The sequence below is a fragment of the Sorex araneus genome, chromosome 3 (assembly GCF_027595985.1).
Source record: "Sorex araneus isolate mSorAra2 chromosome 3, mSorAra2.pri, whole genome shotgun sequence".
NCBI lineage: Eukaryota > Metazoa > Chordata > Mammalia > Eulipotyphla > Soricidae > Sorex > Sorex araneus.
In genome coordinates, this window is record NC_073304.1 from 219793355 (window position 1) to 219810369 (window position 17015).

At 62.3% G+C, this 17015-nt stretch overlaps 2 protein-coding genes across 8 annotated transcripts; one reads left to right on the forward strand and one right to left on the reverse strand.

Moving 5' to 3' along the window:
- The first annotated feature begins 1888 nt into the window (after positions 1 to 1888).
- LOC101556259 (tubulin gamma-2 chain) lies at positions 1889 to 7048 on the forward strand. Its single transcript, XM_004608801.2, has 11 exons — positions 1889 to 2171; positions 2408 to 2520; positions 2708 to 2875; positions 3170 to 3238; positions 3601 to 3680; positions 3999 to 4125; positions 5006 to 5092; positions 5182 to 5331; positions 5690 to 5842; positions 5925 to 6086; positions 6641 to 7048. Exons 1-11 carry the CDS (start codon positions 2123 to 2125, stop codon positions 6836 to 6838), a joined length of 1356 nt encoding a protein of 451 aa, XP_004608858.1. The 5' UTR covers positions 1889 to 2122; the 3' UTR covers positions 6839 to 7048.
- A 351-nt stretch (positions 7049 to 7399) lies between these two features.
- Positions 7400 to 16923, reverse strand: PLEKHH3 (pleckstrin homology, MyTH4 and FERM domain containing H3). Of its 7 annotated transcripts, none has more exons than XM_055133767.1 (14): positions 15669 to 16186; positions 14619 to 14732; positions 14345 to 14400; positions 13908 to 13987; positions 13601 to 13792; positions 13356 to 13513; positions 13114 to 13234; positions 11948 to 12254; positions 10905 to 11112; positions 10531 to 10667; positions 10073 to 10205; positions 9439 to 9897; positions 8999 to 9190; positions 7400 to 8317 (listed from the first exon to the last, which is right to left on the reverse strand). In XM_055133767.1, exons 1-14 carry the CDS (start codon positions 15825 to 15827, stop codon positions 8087 to 8089), a joined length of 2547 nt encoding a protein of 848 aa, XP_054989742.1. In that variant the 5' UTR covers positions 15828 to 16186; the 3' UTR covers positions 7400 to 8086. The 7 variants fall into 7 exon arrangements, 5 of the variants coding, with proteins under 5 accessions (XP_054989742.1, XP_054989743.1, XP_054989741.1 ...); XM_055133768.1 differs by lacking the exon at positions 15669 to 16186 and adding an exon at positions 16265 to 16923 and having other exon boundaries at positions 7401 to 8317; positions 10540 to 10667; XM_055133766.1 differs by lacking the exon at positions 15669 to 16186 and adding an exon at positions 16265 to 16923 and having other exon boundaries at positions 7401 to 8317.
- Between the last annotated feature and the right edge of the window lie 92 nt (positions 16924 to 17015).

The following is a 17015-nucleotide window of genomic DNA, read 5'->3' on the forward strand; positions in this document are numbered from 1 at the left end:
CGGGTGTGACCTCCACCAAAAAGAGCAAAAAAAAAAAAAAAAGACATGAAATTAATCTACATGTATCAACATGGCTAAATCACAAAAATCTACTGTAGGGTGAAAAACTGAAGTTACCAAAGGATACAACATTCTGACACCATTTATATAAAATTTCAACACCCCCCCAAAAAAAAGTCACCATCACAATCACGATCACAAAATCCCGTTAATCATCGATTTCTCGAGCGGGCTCAGTAACCTCTCCATTCGTCCTTTCCCTGAGATCTTAGAAGTCTCTCTCCACTCAGCCCTCCCAATGATGTCGTACTGGAGGCTCTTTCAGGGTCAGGGGAATGGGATCCAGCTTAAAACTGGATTTACCATATGAATACACCATGGGAAGCTTGCAAGGCTGTCCCATGTGGGCAGGAAACTCTCAGAAGATTGCCAGTTTCTCCCAGAGGGAGAAGTAGGCTACAAGATATCATGAGGCCTCGCGCTTCTGGGAGCTTGCTTGTAAGTCTCTGGATGTTGGCTGTTGATGGGATTACACACACCTGGGTTCCTCTGCCGGTACCTTCATTCATGAGGCCTGTCCAAACATGTGGAGAGGGGCCTCCAGCATGGCTGTAGCTAGGTTCCGGTGATCTTTGGCTGCCGGGAGCTCTGCTCGTGGTGGGAAGCTGGAGCCCATCCCCTCCAGGGAAGACAGCCAGGCGTGCGGGCAAGAGACTCTACTGGTACTCTTAAATATTTTGCAATTAAAATATAGAAACCACAGCGAGATACCACTTTACACGGATTATGATGGCTATTAATTTAAGTAAATCAAGCACCAAGTACACCAGGTAGAGGACTTGCCCTGCATGTAACCAAATCGGGTTTGAGCCTTGTCACCACATATCCCCTCTCCCAGAACATTGCTAGGAGTGATCCCTGAGCACAGAGCCAAGAGAAGGCCTTGAGCTCCACCAGGCCTGGCTCCAAGCCCCGAGCCCCCAAAAAACATTAAACGTAGAATTGCCACTAATCCAACAATTTAAATTATGGGTGTATACTCAAAAGTATTGAGATCAGAGGGGCCAGAGATAGTACAGTCTGTAAGGTACTTGCTTTACATGTGGCCGACCTGGGTTCAATCCCCGGCATCCCATATAGTTCCCCAAAGCCTAGACAGAAGTGATCCCTGAGCACAGAGCCAGGAGTAATCCCTGAGCACGACCAGATGTGACCCTCCACAAAAAAAGTAATGAGAGCAGAGACTGGAACTGATATTTGCATACCCATGCTTATAGCAGCATTATTCTAAAAAGCCAATAAAAGCTAGCAAGCCCATTATTCATCTACTAATGAATCTAATAACTTAAAATGTGGTTTACGAGCACAGTGACATATTATCCAGTTTTTAAAAGGCAGGGCATTTTAACACAGGCTCCTTCATGGAGAAATCTTGAGAACGGGATGTTAAATTAAATGAGCCAGACTCCGAAGAATAAATACAAGGCAGCTGATGCAGTCAGTTTCTTGGGGCCCGAAAAAAACGGTGACGAACGGCGGGTGGAGAGCTACTCCTTAGCGGGAACAGACTCAGTTTACAAAGACGAACAAATTCTGGAGACGGGTGTTGGCAGAACGATGCCACAGAAGGACACACTTAAAAAAAAAAAAAAGATTAAAAACTGGTTTATGGTGTCTATTCCACTAAGATATGAATATCTAGCGGGAGGCAAGGTGGCAGACCCCGCCCCTCTCTCCAGCAGTGCGCGGCGCTCTGCTGGCCTCTGGGGTGAGCGCTGACGCTGGCACCTGGCCCGCCGCAGCCCGCCCCTTCCCGCACCCCCGGGTCTGGACCCAACCGGCGCGCCTGCGCGGGGCGGGGGGCGGGGGGCGGCAGGCGGGGGCGTGGCCTCCCTCTGCGCCTGTGCCGAGCTCCAGATGCGCCTACTTTAGGGGAGAAGGATGCCCGGGTTGGGCTCCCGGGCCTGCCGGCCGAGGGGAGGCCCGCACTGCACACGCGCAGACGGAGCACACGCGTCAAACGGAGCGAGCGCTCCCCGCGTCCTGCGCAGCCGGCTGCCAGGCGTTCGTCTGTGCCGTGACTCCCACCGGGCGGGACTGGGGCGCCCACGTCCGAGCAGCGATGCCCCGGGAGATCATCACCCTGCAGCTGGGCCAGTGCGGCAACCAGAGTGAGCGAGCGAGCACCCGCCTTTCCCCCTTTCCCCTCCCATGAAACGACACCCCCACCCCCCCAGCTTTCCTGCGCATGATGGTCCGAGCCCCTTCAAAGCGCGCCGCTTCTCCAGCCGTGGGTCGTGACGACTCACTGAAATGTGACAGCTGCTGAGCCCGACCCTGAGCTCACGAGGCTTTAAGGTGCTAGCAGACCCAGGCGTCTCCCTCCCCTCTCCCCCATCCCCCACAGTTGGGTTCGAGTTCTGGAAACAACTGTGCGCTGAGCATGGCATCAGCCCCGAGGGTATCGTCGAGGAGTTCGCCACCGAGGGCACTGACCGCAAGGACGTCTTTTTCTACCAGGTGCCCCCCAGCGACTGACCCAGCGCCGCCAGTGGCCCCGGGGCACAGGAAGGGCAGGGCAGCGGCCTGGCTGCAGGCAGCTGGGCTGGCCAGAGGGGTCAGGGCGCGAGCTGGAGGAGGGAGGGCAGGGAGGCGGCAGCCCCGCGCTGGCCTGGCTGATGGGCGGCCTCTGGCCTCGGCTCCACAGGCAGACGATGAGCACTACATCCCCAGGGCCGTGCTGCTGGACCTGGAGCCCCGGGTGATCCACTCCATCCTCAACTCCCCCTATGCCAAGCTCTACAACCCCGAGAACATCTACCTGTCAGAGCACGGAGGAGGAGCCGGGAACAACTGGGCCTGTGGATTCTCCCAGGTAGAGAGGCTGCCCTGGAGACCTTTGATGTTCCCTCCCTTGGGGCAAACAGCCTAGGGAATTGGCAGGACCAGATTGGCAATTAAAAAAAAAAAAGAGGCTTACGAGATCCCCTGCCAAGAGGGATGGCTTAGGTGAGGTTGATGCAACGTTTATGCAAATCATTTGCAAAGTAGCAAGAGGGTGTGGGCAGGCCTAGTCTCTGGGTAGCCCCTTTTTTTTTTTGGGGGGGGGTGTGGCGTGGTTCAGAAGACAGGACCTCCTGGCCCCTTACTCCCCTGTCTGGCACCACAGGGAGAGAAAATTCATGAAGACATTTTTGACATCATAGACCGAGAAGCGGATGGAAGTGACAGCCTAGAGGTGAGGGTCTGTTCCACTTCACTGGAGGGGGCAGGGAGCGGGTGGGAGGCTGGAAAAAGCTGGGGGAGAAACTAGAGGGGGCTGAACAGATGGCGTCTGGGGTGGGGGTGCAATTCATAACCATTTTAATGAGTATCAGATGAGACATGGAGATGTAAATAAGGGCGAGCCATGCCCTGGTGAAGGTCCTAATCTGGCTGGCATTAGCTCCGCAGGCGGGAGATTTCCTTCCCAAGGAGCCCGGGATGGAACCAGGAAGCCTGCAGCCAGGAGTGTGTTGGGCCTAGGGCCGGGGCACTGAGACAAGCCTGTAGCCTGCCCCCCTCCCTGGAGATTGCCTCTGGGTTCCCCCCCCATTGCAGGGCTTCGTGCTGTGTCACTCCATCGCTGGGGGGACAGGCTCTGGCCTGGGCTCCTACCTCCTGGAGCGACTGAATGACCGGTAAGCCTGCATGAGGGAGAGGCCGCTGGCCCGGTCCCTTTCTCCCTCTCCGAGTAAAAGGCCTGCCACTCTCCCCTTTGGGGTGTCGGTAGGAAGGGATCCTGGCTCTGGGGGATTCCAGAGGGAAAAGCTGTCGGGGAGGGGGTGTCTTCAGGACCTGGAGCTGGAGGCTGACCCTGTCTGGTTTCCTGGGGACCAAAAACTCCACCCTCACGGCTGTGATTTGAGAACTAGGTGGCAGTGGAAAAGGAAATGACCTCTTGAGAGATGAACTCCGATGGGTTCCTTCCACTCCAGTGTACGCTTTCCCCCACCCAGGTACCCCAAGAAGCTGGTCCAGACCTACTCGGTGTTTCCCAATCTGGATGAGATGAGCGATGTGGTGGTCCAGCCCTACAACTCACTGCTCACGCTCAAGAGGCTGACCCAGAACGCGGACTGTGTGGTCAGTACCGGGTGGGGGGGAGGAAGATGGGGGGGATGGTGGAGGCTGTGGCTGATCTCCCCAAACCTGTGCGCACATACGCCTTATCTAGAGAAGCCATGCGCCACAGGGCCAGCGGCGGTGGTCCCGTTGATGAGACATGGACAGAACTGGCAAGGGGCTGCGAGGCCCTTGCATCAGCGGGACTTGAGAGAGCGATGGCCCTGCACAGGCCCCGCTGGGTCTACTTAATGCCTCCTCATGCTTCCGCTCCCAGTCTCAGGGGTGACTCTTGCCACAACCTTCTCTGGCCGCCCCGGCAAGATCGAATTCCTGGGCACACATTTTCAGACTGGGACTCTCATTTTGTATTTAACAGTGAATGTGGACCTCCCTCCCCTAGAGGGTAGTCCAGGCGAGGGGGGAGATCATGCCCACTGGACTGTCTGGTGTTCCCAAAGTCAGATGCATGTGAAAGAGAGAAAGAAAGAGGGGCTGGAGCAATAGCACAGCGGGTAGGGCGTTTGCCTTGCACGCGGCCGACCCGGGTTCAAATCCCAGCATCCCATATGGTCCCCTGAGCACGGCCAGGGGTGATTCCTGAGTGCAGAGCCAGGAGTAACCCCTGTGCATCGCCAGGTGTGACCCAAAAAGCAAAAAAAAAAAAAAAAGAGAGAAAGAAAGATGGGGGTTGTTCGGGGAGGCGGACAGGACAGGGAAGGGACATGGAATGGACCCACCTGATACGGCAGATAATAGCAAAGCATCTCAGTGCCCTGGAGAAAGGACTTTCTTTGGAAATGAATATATCTTCCCCAAACTTAGAGGTGCAGGGGCAGGGGGCTAAGCTAATATTCCTATTTCTCTGCCACCCCTTCTTAAAAATGTGCTGTTCCCCAAGGTGGTGCTGGACAACACGGCCCTGAACAGGATCGCCACAGACCGCCTGCACATCCAGAACCCGTCCTTCTCGCAGATCAACCAGCTGGTGAGCCGCACGCACAGGCGCCATCACACTCAAACCCCTCCTTGCCGCTGCACCAGCTCAGGCCCCTGACACTCCCCCCGCACCCTTAGGTGTCCACCATCATGTCGGCCAGCACCACCACCCTGCGCTACCCCGGCTACATGAACAACGACCTCATCGGCCTCATCGCCTCACTCATCCCCACGCCGCGCCTCCACTTCCTCATGACCGGCTACACGCCCCTCACCACGGACCAGTCGGTGAGAGCCGCCCCCGGTGGGCCCTGAGCCTCTCCCTCCTCCCTGCTGGCCACCCCAGGCTCTGCGCTCAAACCAAGGGACAGACACCAACTGCTCCTAGCCCGCTGCTCCTCTGGGCTCTGCCTGTGGCGCCCTGCGTGGCAGGGACTGGCCGGGGCTGCGGATGTCGGATGCTGAGCAGAGAAGGGCTAAGAGTCCCCGCTGCTCAGCACAGACCCAGACTGTTCACTGATACTCACCAGGTGACACCCCACACACACCCTCACCACCCTGACTCTGAGTGGGGCCAGGGGTTGCTAATGCCCCTCTGGCTGGTGTCCTGAGGGCCGGCGGGGCCCTGTGGCCTGCTCTCCCTCAGGTGGCCAGCGTGCGGAAGACCACGGTCCTGGACGTCATGAGGCGGCTACTGCAGCCCAAGAACGTGATGGTGTCCACGGGCCGGGACCGCCAGACCAACCACTGCTACATCGCCATCCTCAACATCATCCAGGGCGAGGTGGACCCCACCCAGGTACGGGGCCCCTCTGTTCCACCCTACCCGGGCCCCCATGAGTAGAGGAGAGGCCGCCCCCGTCACGGCTGTCCCCACCCAGGTCCACAAGAGCCTGCAGAGGATCCGGGAAAGGAAGCTGGCCAACTTCATCCCCTGGGGCCCCGCCAGCATCCAGGTGGCCCTGTCCAGGAAGTCTCCATACCTGCCGTCGGCCCATCGGGTCAGTGGGCTCATGATGGCCAACCACACCAGCATCTCCTCGGTGAGCCTCACCTCCTGCTCCCTTTGGCCACCCTGCCACTAGCCACCTGCCTCATTTTCCCCTGTGCCAGGGCCTGGGACCCTCCATCCTGGACATTAACCTTTTTGTTTTGGGGGATGTAGACTATAGCACTATCATGTTGTTCATCAGTTTGCTTGAGCAGGCATCAATAACGTCTCCATTGTGAGACTTGTTGGTACTGTTTTTGGCATATTGAATACACCACAGGTATCTGGCCAGGCTCTGCCATGTGGGCAAGATACTCTCGGTAGCTTTTCGGGCTCTCCGAGAGGGACGGAGGAATCGAACCTGGGTGGGCCGCAAGCAAGGCAAACGCCCTACCTGCTGTGCTGTCACTCCAGCCCATTTTTTAGGCTACATCTGGGAATGTTCAGGGGTTAGTCCTGGCTCTGCACTCAGGAATTACTCCTGGCAGTGCTCAGGGGACCATGTGGGTTGCTGGGCATCGAACCCAGGTCGGCCATACATGCAAGGCAAGCGCCCTCCCTGCTGAACTGTGGCTCTGGGCCCCTGGACATTTCCGTTTCTTCCAGCTCTTCGAAAGCTCCTGCCAGCAGTATGACAAACTGCGGAAGCGGGAGGCCTTCCTGAAGCAGTTCCGCAAGGAGGACATCTTCAAGGAGAACTTCGACGAGCTGGACAGGTCCCGGGAAGTGGTGCAGGAGCTCATTGATGAGTATCACGCAGCCACGCGGCCGGATTACATCTCCTGGGGCACGCAGGGGCAGTGACTCCCCCCATCCCCCACAAGCCCTGCTAGACAGGAAGCACAGCCACTTCATGCCTGTTCCTCTCACTCAGATTCTCCGCCCCAGTCACCTCTTTGGCCTCGGCTCCAGCCCAGGTCCTGCGCTTGCTTCGTCCCTCCCATGCCTTGCCTGGGATATGCTTGTGTAGCTCTAATAAATGTTAAACAAAATACAAAAACTTTCCATTGTGAATAGAGTCAGCACTTGGTGTGTGGATATGGGGATGCTGAAGCCATCTCCATGTGGCCCCCCCCACCCCGTTTCCAGGTTTGTGCTTCCCTACTAGCTCGCCACGCCTTCTCCTAGGGTCTCTTGCCTGGAATCAGGCGGGGCTGGCTGACCAGATCTAGCCCTACTGTCCGCACTCCAGAGGGTCACTCACAGTTGCTCCCTCCCCAGTAGCTAAGTGTCTGGCCTAGGGAGGGTCAGGGCTCACGGGTGCCCTGGATGTATCCACCCAGGGCAGAGGCTGGGGGTGGGGGGTGGGAGCTGGGGAGGACCTGGCCACAGGCCACATCCTGAGCAGCTCAGGAATGCTAGAACTCTGGATTCCCAGGCCCCCTAGAATTCAGGAGCTCACCCCAATTCAGCAGAGTTGGTGGGCAGGACTCTGTAGGGCTGAGTCTCTGTAGGGCTGAGTCTCGCTTGATAAACTCTTTTATCTGTGCCCGAGACAGTCTTGGGCCCATGCCCACTCCAGGTCCCAGGCAGTCGGCACACCAAAGGTGCAGCCAACCAGGGCCCAGAGAGGACCAGCAGGGCAGGAACTGGGTAGTGTCGGTCTGAGTGACTCACTGCTCTGGCCTCGGGGACGCCAGGAGGCCACCTCTGTCACCCCAGGGAGAAAGGCGGGTGACTGCCAGCTTCCAGCCTGCCTGCTTGCCTGCCGCACCCACCGCCCCGACAGCAGCATGCAGGCCAGGAGGGGGTTAAATCCAGAAGGTCAAGGAGGGTGGGGCCCTGTGTGTCCAGACTCCCCTCGAGTGCGGCTTCGGCTGCGTGGGTGTCCCCCGGGGTGGAGCACAGAGCTGTGGGGCTCCAACTTGTCCCACTGACAACACTCCCACAGGAAGGGCTTGTGTAAATAAGGATTTTTCTCGTCGTTGTTGCTTCTCGTCTACAAATAAATTAAGACACAAACTAGAAAATTGTCTGCATCCATTGCAGCCGTGGGGTGTGGGGTGCGCCCTGTCCCTGCAGGGCCAAACGCGTCCATAGTTCCCTCCGATCTCAGAGCGGTCCAAGTCCGGGCCCCAAGCAGGAAGAGGTCGTGACCTCCTGGCAGGCTGAGTCCTGCAGCTGCCCCAAACAGCCAGACTGTCCCTGGGGCGCGTCCAGGCCTGGGCGCTGGCTGGGAGGGGAGGTGTCTGACGGATCTTGGCATGGAGAAGAGCCGCTGCGAGGCCTCTCGGGCGAGAGGTTGGCCAAGTAGGCATTCACCAGCTGCATGATCTCTCCCACCTGAGGGGGGGGCAGAGGGCAGAGGGCAGAGGGCATCAGGGGCCACAGGCCTCTCATCTCATCCTCCCCTCGGCTGGTGTCGTCAGACTCCAGCTTCCTTCCTGAGGCCTGACTTGTGCCCCTCCTCAACACCACCTCCCCACCCCCCCCAGCCGGCTTGCTCGGTGCCAGTCACAATCTCTTCTTTCTGTTCCGCCAAGTTTATTCTCATCCCAGAGCTCTGGCGCTCGTGGCTCCCTCCACCAGGAATGCCCTTTGCTCACATCTTCCCCGCGGCTAGCTCAGCTGTCACCCTCTGAGTATCCTTTCCCGACCGTGCATCCTGCCCAGGGCTACTTTGCCGTGGAGTCTTGATTCCCCAGCTCTCATGGAAACTCTCAGAGCCTGGCTTTGAACATGGCGGGATCCCCAGGAGCTGGCCCCGATTCAAGAAATGTTTTTTTTTTTTTTCTTTTTGGGTCACACCCAATGGTGCTCCGGGCTGGCTCCTGGCTCTGCACTCAGGGTGCACTCCTGGCGGGCTCAGGGGACCATATGGGATGGTGGGAGTCAAGCCCCAGGCAGGTGGGCCTCGTGCACGGCAAGCACCCTACGCGCTGTGCTAGCAATCTGGCCCCTGACAGGTTTCTTGGCTGATCCTCATCCTCCTCCTCCTCCACCCTCCCACTCCTTCCCACTCACCTGGGGACTCTGGAGGAGGAGCTGGCTCTCTCCCACCCTCAGCGCCAAGGTGTGGGGGCCCATTAGGTGGCAGGCGGCCACATGGCCATAGCTGACACTGTGGATGGGCTCGGTCTCACCAGGGCGGGAGAGGGACATGGCCTTGGCTCCCAGGCCCAGGCAGAGCTTCTGTGGAGCGCCCCCATCAGGCTCCTAAGAGAGACAGACTGAGTCAGGGTGCAAGGAGCGGCTCCCTGGAGGCAGCCGTGGGGTGATAACGAACAGGGAGGGTCCCGGTTCTCCCTAAGACCCACGGTCCTCCCTCTGTGTGCAGGGGCTGGGACTTGGGACGGTTTGGGCTTTGCAGCTGGTGGCTGTGACCCTCAGCCGGGGCCTGTGGCTCTGGGGCAAAGGTGTGGGGCTTGGGCCTCCAGAGTCCCCATCTCCCGTCTCCCCCTCACCGTGCTCAGCTCCAGAACGTCATACCGAGCAGCGCCGAACCCGGGACACTGCGCCGCCAGGGCCAGGTAGGCAGCCATGGCCTCAGCTCGGCCCATGCCCCGGAGCCGCTTCCAGCCGCCCAGGACGGCGGCCGCGGTGCCGGCGCCCCCGGCCCCCTCGCGGGCCACGCTGCCCGCCGCGCCGCCCGCGCCGCCGCGCCGGGCCCGTTCCGCCCGCCGCTTGGCCGGGCCCGGGCTCCAGATCGCCCCGGCCAGCAGGGCGGCGGAGGGCGCGGGTCGGGGCAGCGGGCGGGGAGGGTCCCCGCGCGGCGGCGCGGGCGGCGGCAGCAGGCAGTCGAGGCGCGGCAGGGGCGCCCGCGGGGAGAAGTCGCGGTGCAGACTCTGCAGGCGCAGCGCCGCCAGGGCGCGCAGCGTGTCGTCGGGTGGGGGCGGCCGGCCGCGCAGCAGCAGGGCGTGAGCCTGCGGGGGGAGGTAAGGGGGGAGGCAGCGGGGCGTCAGTCTTGGGGCCGTGGGCTCCCCGTCGGGATCCGTGGGAAGCCGCCGCCGCCCGCGACGCGACGCTGGGGGGGCCGTCGCAGCAAGGGAGGGGGGCCCAGGGTCGGGGACGGGGGGGGGGGTCTTCGGGGAGCCACACCTGCTCAAAGAGGAAAGGCAGCTCGTGACCATGCGGGGACAGCCCCTCTGGGTGCAGAGGCCCGTGGAGACGCAGACACAGTCTCCAGCCCGAGTCCAGCGAGTCTTCCACCCCGGTGTCTTCCGCCGCCAAACTGCAGAAGAGAAAGCGACGCGTTTGCCAATCAATGAGGGTCCCCAAGTTCCCCATCAGGGCACCGGGGGAAGTGGGGGGAGGGGTCTGGGGGAGAGCCAGAGGGGACAGGCTCGTCCGCTCGGGTAGCGGCCTATAGCTTGGGGGTGGGGCTGGGGCCGCTGAGCCTGATCGAAAATCGCCGGCGGGCAGGACTCCCCCTGGGAACCCGCGACAAGGCAACTGAGCCGCACATGGCCAGCGCAGGAGAACCCTTATTTCGGGACGGGCCGATGCCAAGAGGCAGGATGGACTAACCGGGAGCAGGGCTGGGTCTGGACATTTACTTCTCAAACCTGGTGAGCACATCGGCCACGAGGGTTCCCCCAGCCAGGGCTCGCTCCTGCGCCCCTCGCTGCTCGTACAGAGCAAATGCGTTGCGACTCCGGGCCAAGCCCAGCCTCCCCACCAGCTCCCGAGCCACCTGGAGGAGAGAGGGGGGTATGGGGGATTAGTGGGACCCACCGCGCAGGCGACCCGCCTGTGCTTGGGGGGGGGGCTGAGCCCACTGGGGGAATATTGCGGGTGTCTCCATCCGGCCACCCCACCCCACCCCACCCCCATTTCCTAGACGTCCAATCTCAGACTGGAGAGAGGGGGACGGTGGGGGGGCGCACTCTCGGGCACATCAGGGGAGCTGGGAGTTGAGGGTTTCTCTCACCTCCCCCGCTGTGGTGTGGGAGTCTATGGCCACGGGGCAGGCGCCGGCCCCCGGACAGTGCACCGTGCACAGCAGCTCCTGCCGGCGGCTCAGCGCGGAAATCTCCGCCAGCGATGGCACCAGCTCTCGGCCGCGCGTCCTGCCCAGCGCTTTCCGGATAAAGCGCGCATATTCGGCCAGTTCCGAGTCCGGCAGCGCCTGCTCCGTCCTGGGTCAGACAGAATCCAGAGGCTCAGTGCTCCCACGAAAGCCACCCTCCTCACTCCCTCCCTGCCCCCACCCTCGCCTTCTTACTTCATATGTAATTTTTCATCTCGTCTATTCTCTCCCCTCCATCTCCTGTTTAAGGCAGCCACCTGCTCTCCTAAAAAGCCGAAATTACTAAGATCCCTGCAGCCTCTCCTGAGTCGGAACCACCCCTCCCTACTTCCCCACACCTTGCCTTTCAAAACCCCCAAATGCGGCCGCATTCCCTTATTTCCTCCTTTCTTTTTTTGGTGCCAGAGATGGAACTTAGGGCCTTTGCACAAGTGCGCCACGTGAGCTCGACTAGCCCCGTTTGGTGCGCTCCCCTTTCTAACATCATTGTTTGTTTCTTTGGGGGCCCATCGAGAGATGCGCAGGGGTTACTCCTGGTTGTGCGCTCAGGAATCACTCCTGGTGGGGCTCAGAGACCCTAAGGGATGCTGGGGATGGACCCTGGGTGGGCCGCGTGCTAGATAAGCACCCTCCAGGCCGTACTATCTCTCCAGAAGCACTCCCCTTTCTAACCTAAAAGCCCCCCACCCTGGCAAAGCTGTCTTTTCTTTATCTTCTGCCCAGAGGGGGCGCCCTTCTGCAATTCCCCCCGCCTGCGCGGCAGGCTCTGGTTTTGTAATTGCCACAAAGGCACTACAGATCGGCGGCGGCCCTGACCTTGGGTAAGTCCCCTCCCTTCTCCAGGTCCCAGCGCGGTGTCTGCCAAGCTCTTTGGAAAGGCTCGTCCGTCTCTCCCCGCCCCACAGCGCCCTGGCCTCGGTCTAACCCCGCCCCTCCCCTCTCACCTCTCCAAGTGCCCCAGGAGGTGCCCCCGGACGGCTCCCCCTGGCCGGAAGGTGCAGCTCATGCAGGTGAGGAGCTGCCAGTACCGTAGGGCAGCGGGGTCGCGCGTGGCCGGGGGCCCCGGGGGGCCCGCGGGGCCCGAGGTCTGCTTAGCCAGCTGCAGGAAGAGTTCGTCGCGGAGCGCAGGCAGGTCCCGGCAGGTCTGGAGCACACCCTGCATCAGGGGCCCGGGGCGCCGCGCCCCCTCCAGCGCCTGCAGCGCCAGGAACAGCCGCACCGCCTCCTCGCGCAAGGGCGCGTAGCCGGGACCTGCGGGAGGGTGGGGCGGAGGGACGGTTTGGAGAGGGAGCCCAGAGCGCGGGCCCTGGGAGGAAGGAGTGAACCAGAGGAAGGTCAGGGGGAGTGTAAGGGTCGGGGTGGAGGGGAGGGTGTGAACAGGCTGAGTGAAGGATGGAAAGCAAAGATCCCCCAGGGCCAGCCTCTCCGCCCTACCTCCAGGAAGCCCGCCCTCGGCGGCCGAGACGGCTGGACTTTGCAAGTGGAAGGGAGGGGGACAGACCCGGGCAGATTTGGTCGCTGGGCACTGAACGTTCTCACCAGCGGCCAGAAAACCAGCTGGGCGGGGAGTCAGAAAACCAGAGTTCTTCTCCCAGCTCTCCTTAATCCTCTAGCTTAGGGTCTGGGCCAGTCACTCTTCCCTTTGGGGGAGAGGATGACTGACTGAGGCCAGCCCAGTCTTCAGCCACTTGTAAAGGGATCGTGACCTGGTCTTAAGAATATCCCACAGATTTGGACCGGAGAGAGCACAGTAGGCAGGGCCGTTTCCTTGCAGGGGGGCTGACCCGGGTTCTATCCCCGGCACCTTATATGGTCCCCCAAGTACCACCAGGAGTAACTCCTGAATGCAGAGCCAGGAGTAACCCCTGAGCAGCGCCAGGTGGGTGACTCCAAGACAAAAACAGACGGAACAAAACTGAGAACCCCACTCCTCCCTGCCGGCTCTCAATCTCAACAGCTTCAGTTTCCTCTTTGTCCTTTGGAAGGTGAGGGGCTGAGTGGGCCCCCCCAGGACTCCTGGACCCCTCCCCCTGTCAAGAAACAGGCAAGATTTTTCTCTCTGATCCACCTCCCTCCCACCCTGGGGGCTCCGGCTAGGGCACCCACTCACCTGGGGAACTAACGCCATAGGGCAGGGGCAGGAGGGGGGCGTACAAGGCCCCGCTGGTGTGTCTCAGAATCGGGTTCCGGTGGTAAATGAGGGCCACGGCCTCTGGGTCACCACAGCTCTCCTAGGGGCCAGGGAGAGGGTTGCAGTGATAAGAGAGCGCGGGTTCTGCCTCAACCCTGGAAGTTTCTGGGTCCTCCGCCCACTTCTTTCCCCGCCGCCCGCCCTTGCCTCCTCTCACAAACCTGAATGTCCCTGAGTAGCAGCTGGGTAGGGGTCTCCAGGGGCGCCTTGGAGGCGATCACTTCCCGCAGTGCCGCCCCCCAGCGTTCAGCCTCTGCCTGGCGGGGGGAGCAGAGCCGGACGCTGTGCTTCCGGCCAGACACGGTGACTGACCACAGACCTGGGGGCAAAGAGAGGCCACAGAGGGTGACCAGGGACGGCTGGAGCCCCTACCGCAGAGGGCAGGCGAGTGCCCGTGAAGCCTCACCCGTCTCCTTGGGCCTGCGCTCGGGCCCGGTCACGGAACACAGGCTGGTGAGTACGAGGCTCCCCAGGTGGCGCGCTCCCTTCCCGCTGCTGCTGAACTGGTCCAGGGATTCCCGCGTGAGCACGAACCAGGCCCTGCGCGGGGGCAGCCAGGGCCTTGCAGCTCCTGCACGGGGCTCTCGGTACAGCCAACCTGGAGGAGGAGGAGGAGGAGGAGGAGGTGGAGGGATAAGTGATCAGTGGAAGAAGCTGCCACCTGGAGGGTTTGGCATGGGGGGTCCTCCAGAATGCACGCAGGGGCCCCCCACCTTTCACAACGACGTCCGGGTCGTCCTCCAGAAGCCCCTTCTCTGGGATGAGGCTGCGCGTCTCCTCCCAGCTGTGCAGCCTGGACCAGAGGGCGGGGGGGGGGGTAAGGGGGGGAAGAGGGGCGAGGCTGCTGATCCTGACCCAGGAGAGGGTCCCCAGAGTGAGAGGGGCGCCTGCTCCCAGGCTGGGCACTCCTCCCCCCTGACTGTGGGAACCGCCGGGCCATTCTGACCTCATACCAGAAATAGCCTGGACCCCCCCTCTTCCTCCCTGTGCCCCCAGCAGGACCGCCCCCCGGGACCCTGGCCAAACCACAGCGTCCGGCAGCGTCAGGCCTCTCCCTTGTTGCACAACGGGCTAGGGAAGACAGCGAGGACGGGGGTCCCAGCAATTGCGCGTCTCAAGATCCCAAGACGAGGAGGGAGGCGGGGCTTACCTGTCGGAGACCTGCGAGCCCCTCCCGGGCTGAGTCAGTGTCACATCCAGGGGCCCCTGAGGAAGAAGGCGGGGCGGCCCTCAGAATCGGAGCCCTCCTGGGAGTTAGGGGAGCGCCTGTGGCTTTCGCCCCCGCCTCCCAGACGGCGAACTGCACTGCGCAGGAAACTGAGGAATCCCAGTGGCTGTAGTGGAGAACGCTGAAGGCGCTGGCCTGGCCCCTTCCGCTGCTCTCTGCCTAACAGCCGAGCTCAGAAGCCCCGCCGGTCCCTCACCTCCGTTACCCTCTGAAGCTGCAGGCAGGGCTTGGGCAGGGACGGGAGACCTGGGTTCCATGCCAGCTCAGCCTCGAACTCCTGGAGCAACCTTGGCAGCCCCTCCCATCTTCCCTTCAGTGGTAGGAGGGCGGTCCGGTGGGGGGAAATCCAAGGCGAGTGAAGGGGAGAGGGACCCCTTCAGTGCAGGGTTTCTCCAAGTGCTCCTCTTGTCCCCCAGCCCCAGATATGCCTGAGAGTGAAGGTGGGCCGGCCCCTGGGCTCCCTGAGCTCGGGAAGTGTGGGCTAGGCTGAAGACTGGTGCTGGCTCTCCAGGGGAGGGGTGACTGGGAATCCCCACCCCATGCCCTGGAGCTTTAACTGTACTCTGGGGTCTGAGAAAGGCCCCAGATGAGTCCAGGAGCCAGGGCAGGCGGACACCATGCCATGGTCCCATTGCACCCAGACAGCTAAAGCCAGGAGCGGGTGGGGGACAGGGGGCAAGGAACACCTGTCCCAAGCTCCCGGGAAGGGGGGGTGGAGCATGAAGGAGGCCATAGGCTGGATCTTGGAGCCGGCCCTGCCTTGAGAGAGGCTTGGGGACCCTTGAGCCCTGTGATTTCCCAGGGTGTAGACCCACCAAGCTTTAGGGTGTGTGTGTGTGTGTGTGTGTGAAAGGGGTGCTCAGCCACACACCACCACGGGGGGGGGGGTGGCCCACTTTCCTAGACCGCCTCCCCTAATCGCAGTCCCCTGCTGCCTTCCCTCCCCCCCTCTATATTTATCCGCCCTCCGCCTCCGCCAGGTGCTGGCTCCGGCCCCAGCGCCGCAGCCTGCCCCACCCGGGCACCGAGCCACCAGGCCTGCTTTGGACCCCTGAGCGGGGGAGGGGAGCCTGACCCAGGCCACGGCACAGAGAGCTTCTGGATGAGGGTGCAAAAGCACCAGAAGGGGATGCCAGGGGACGGAAGCCTCCTGCACCAGCCCAGCCTCAGTTTCCCCACCGGGAGATCCGACCACACCGCAATCGCGTCTCTCCACACCCCCTTCAAGTCTGCCCAGGAGCCTCACCAGGGCGGGTGGAGAGTTGGGTCCTGCGCAGCAGGTCCAAGACGAGAGACCCTCGAAGAGCTGTGGCCCCCAGCTCCCTCTCCGTGTCCTCGCCCCCAACCCCAAAGCGAGGATGCCTTCTCCCCCTCGCCCAGGTCCCTGTGGCGGGGGCTCCCGCATCTGGCACCTGCGCTCGGCGCTCACGAACTGGGAGCGGAGCGGACCCAGGCGACCGAGCCGCCCAGCCGGCCTCGCCACATTCCTCGGCGCTGGCGGAGGCGGAAGGAGACGGGATGGGACGCGGGCCCGGCGGGGCAGGGAGAGGCAGGGCCAGGTCGGGCCACGCGAAACGCCGCCCCTGCCTCCGGGGCCCCAGCAGGTGGACAGCAACCCGCGCGCAGCGCGAGGCCCACAGGCACAGCCCGCGCACGCCTGCTCCCGGAGCTCCGCGGGGTGGGGGGCTCCGAGACCCCGCCCGCCCCGCAGCGAAACCCCCTCCCGCGGCCCCAGGCGTCCTGACGGAGTGCGGCGCGCGGGGCTCGAGTCCCGCAGCTGAACAGGAGCGGGCGTGACGCTCGGTGGTAGCTAGACGAGGCTCCAACCCCCCTGGGACTTACCCTCCCGCCGCCCGCTGGACTCGGGGTCCGCAGCTCAAAGGTTTCCTCGTCCTCGTCCTCGTCCCCGTCCCCGCTAAGCTCGCCGTCCCCGTAGTCCCGGTGCAGAAGAGTGAACCCTCGACGGCAGCAGAGGAGCCACCACAATCCCCCGGGGAGAGGCATCCGGGCGAGCAGCCGGGGGATGGGGGCGCGGGCAGCGGGGCCGAGCTGCAGGGGGTCAGGGAAGGTGGCGGTGCTCCGACCCCCGAAGGGGGTGGGGGAAAGATGAGGCTGGAGAAGGAGGCGTAGGGAGGAGGCAGTGTCTGGCGCTGGGGTGCAAGGAGTCGCTCGCTAGAACCCGCAAGGGGCTGAGTGTCTGGGCCCCCGGAGGGGGAGGGGGGAAAGGCGTCCAGGGCCCGGAGCGGGGGGGAAGGAGGGAGCAATGTCCGGAGCTGGGAAGTAGTGTCCGTTGTAGTGTCCAGCCTTGCGGGGGGCAATGTCCGGTGCAGTGTCCGAGGTGGGCAGTGGTCCAAGCTCCAGGGAAGACTGTGTCCGGTAGGGCGTCCGGTGGCCGGGGCCCGGGCCGCGCGTGCTGCGCTCCCTGCAGCCCCGGGACTGGCGCGCTAGGAGCACAGCGCCGGGACCCCGCCTCCCCACCCCCTGCCTGCCGGGTGGCCCCCCCCTTCCCTCTTCTTTCTCTCCTCCCTTCTTCAAGGGGCAGGGTCTAGTCTTCGTCACGGTCCCTCTGCCCAATCCCTGTGCCTGGCGCCGG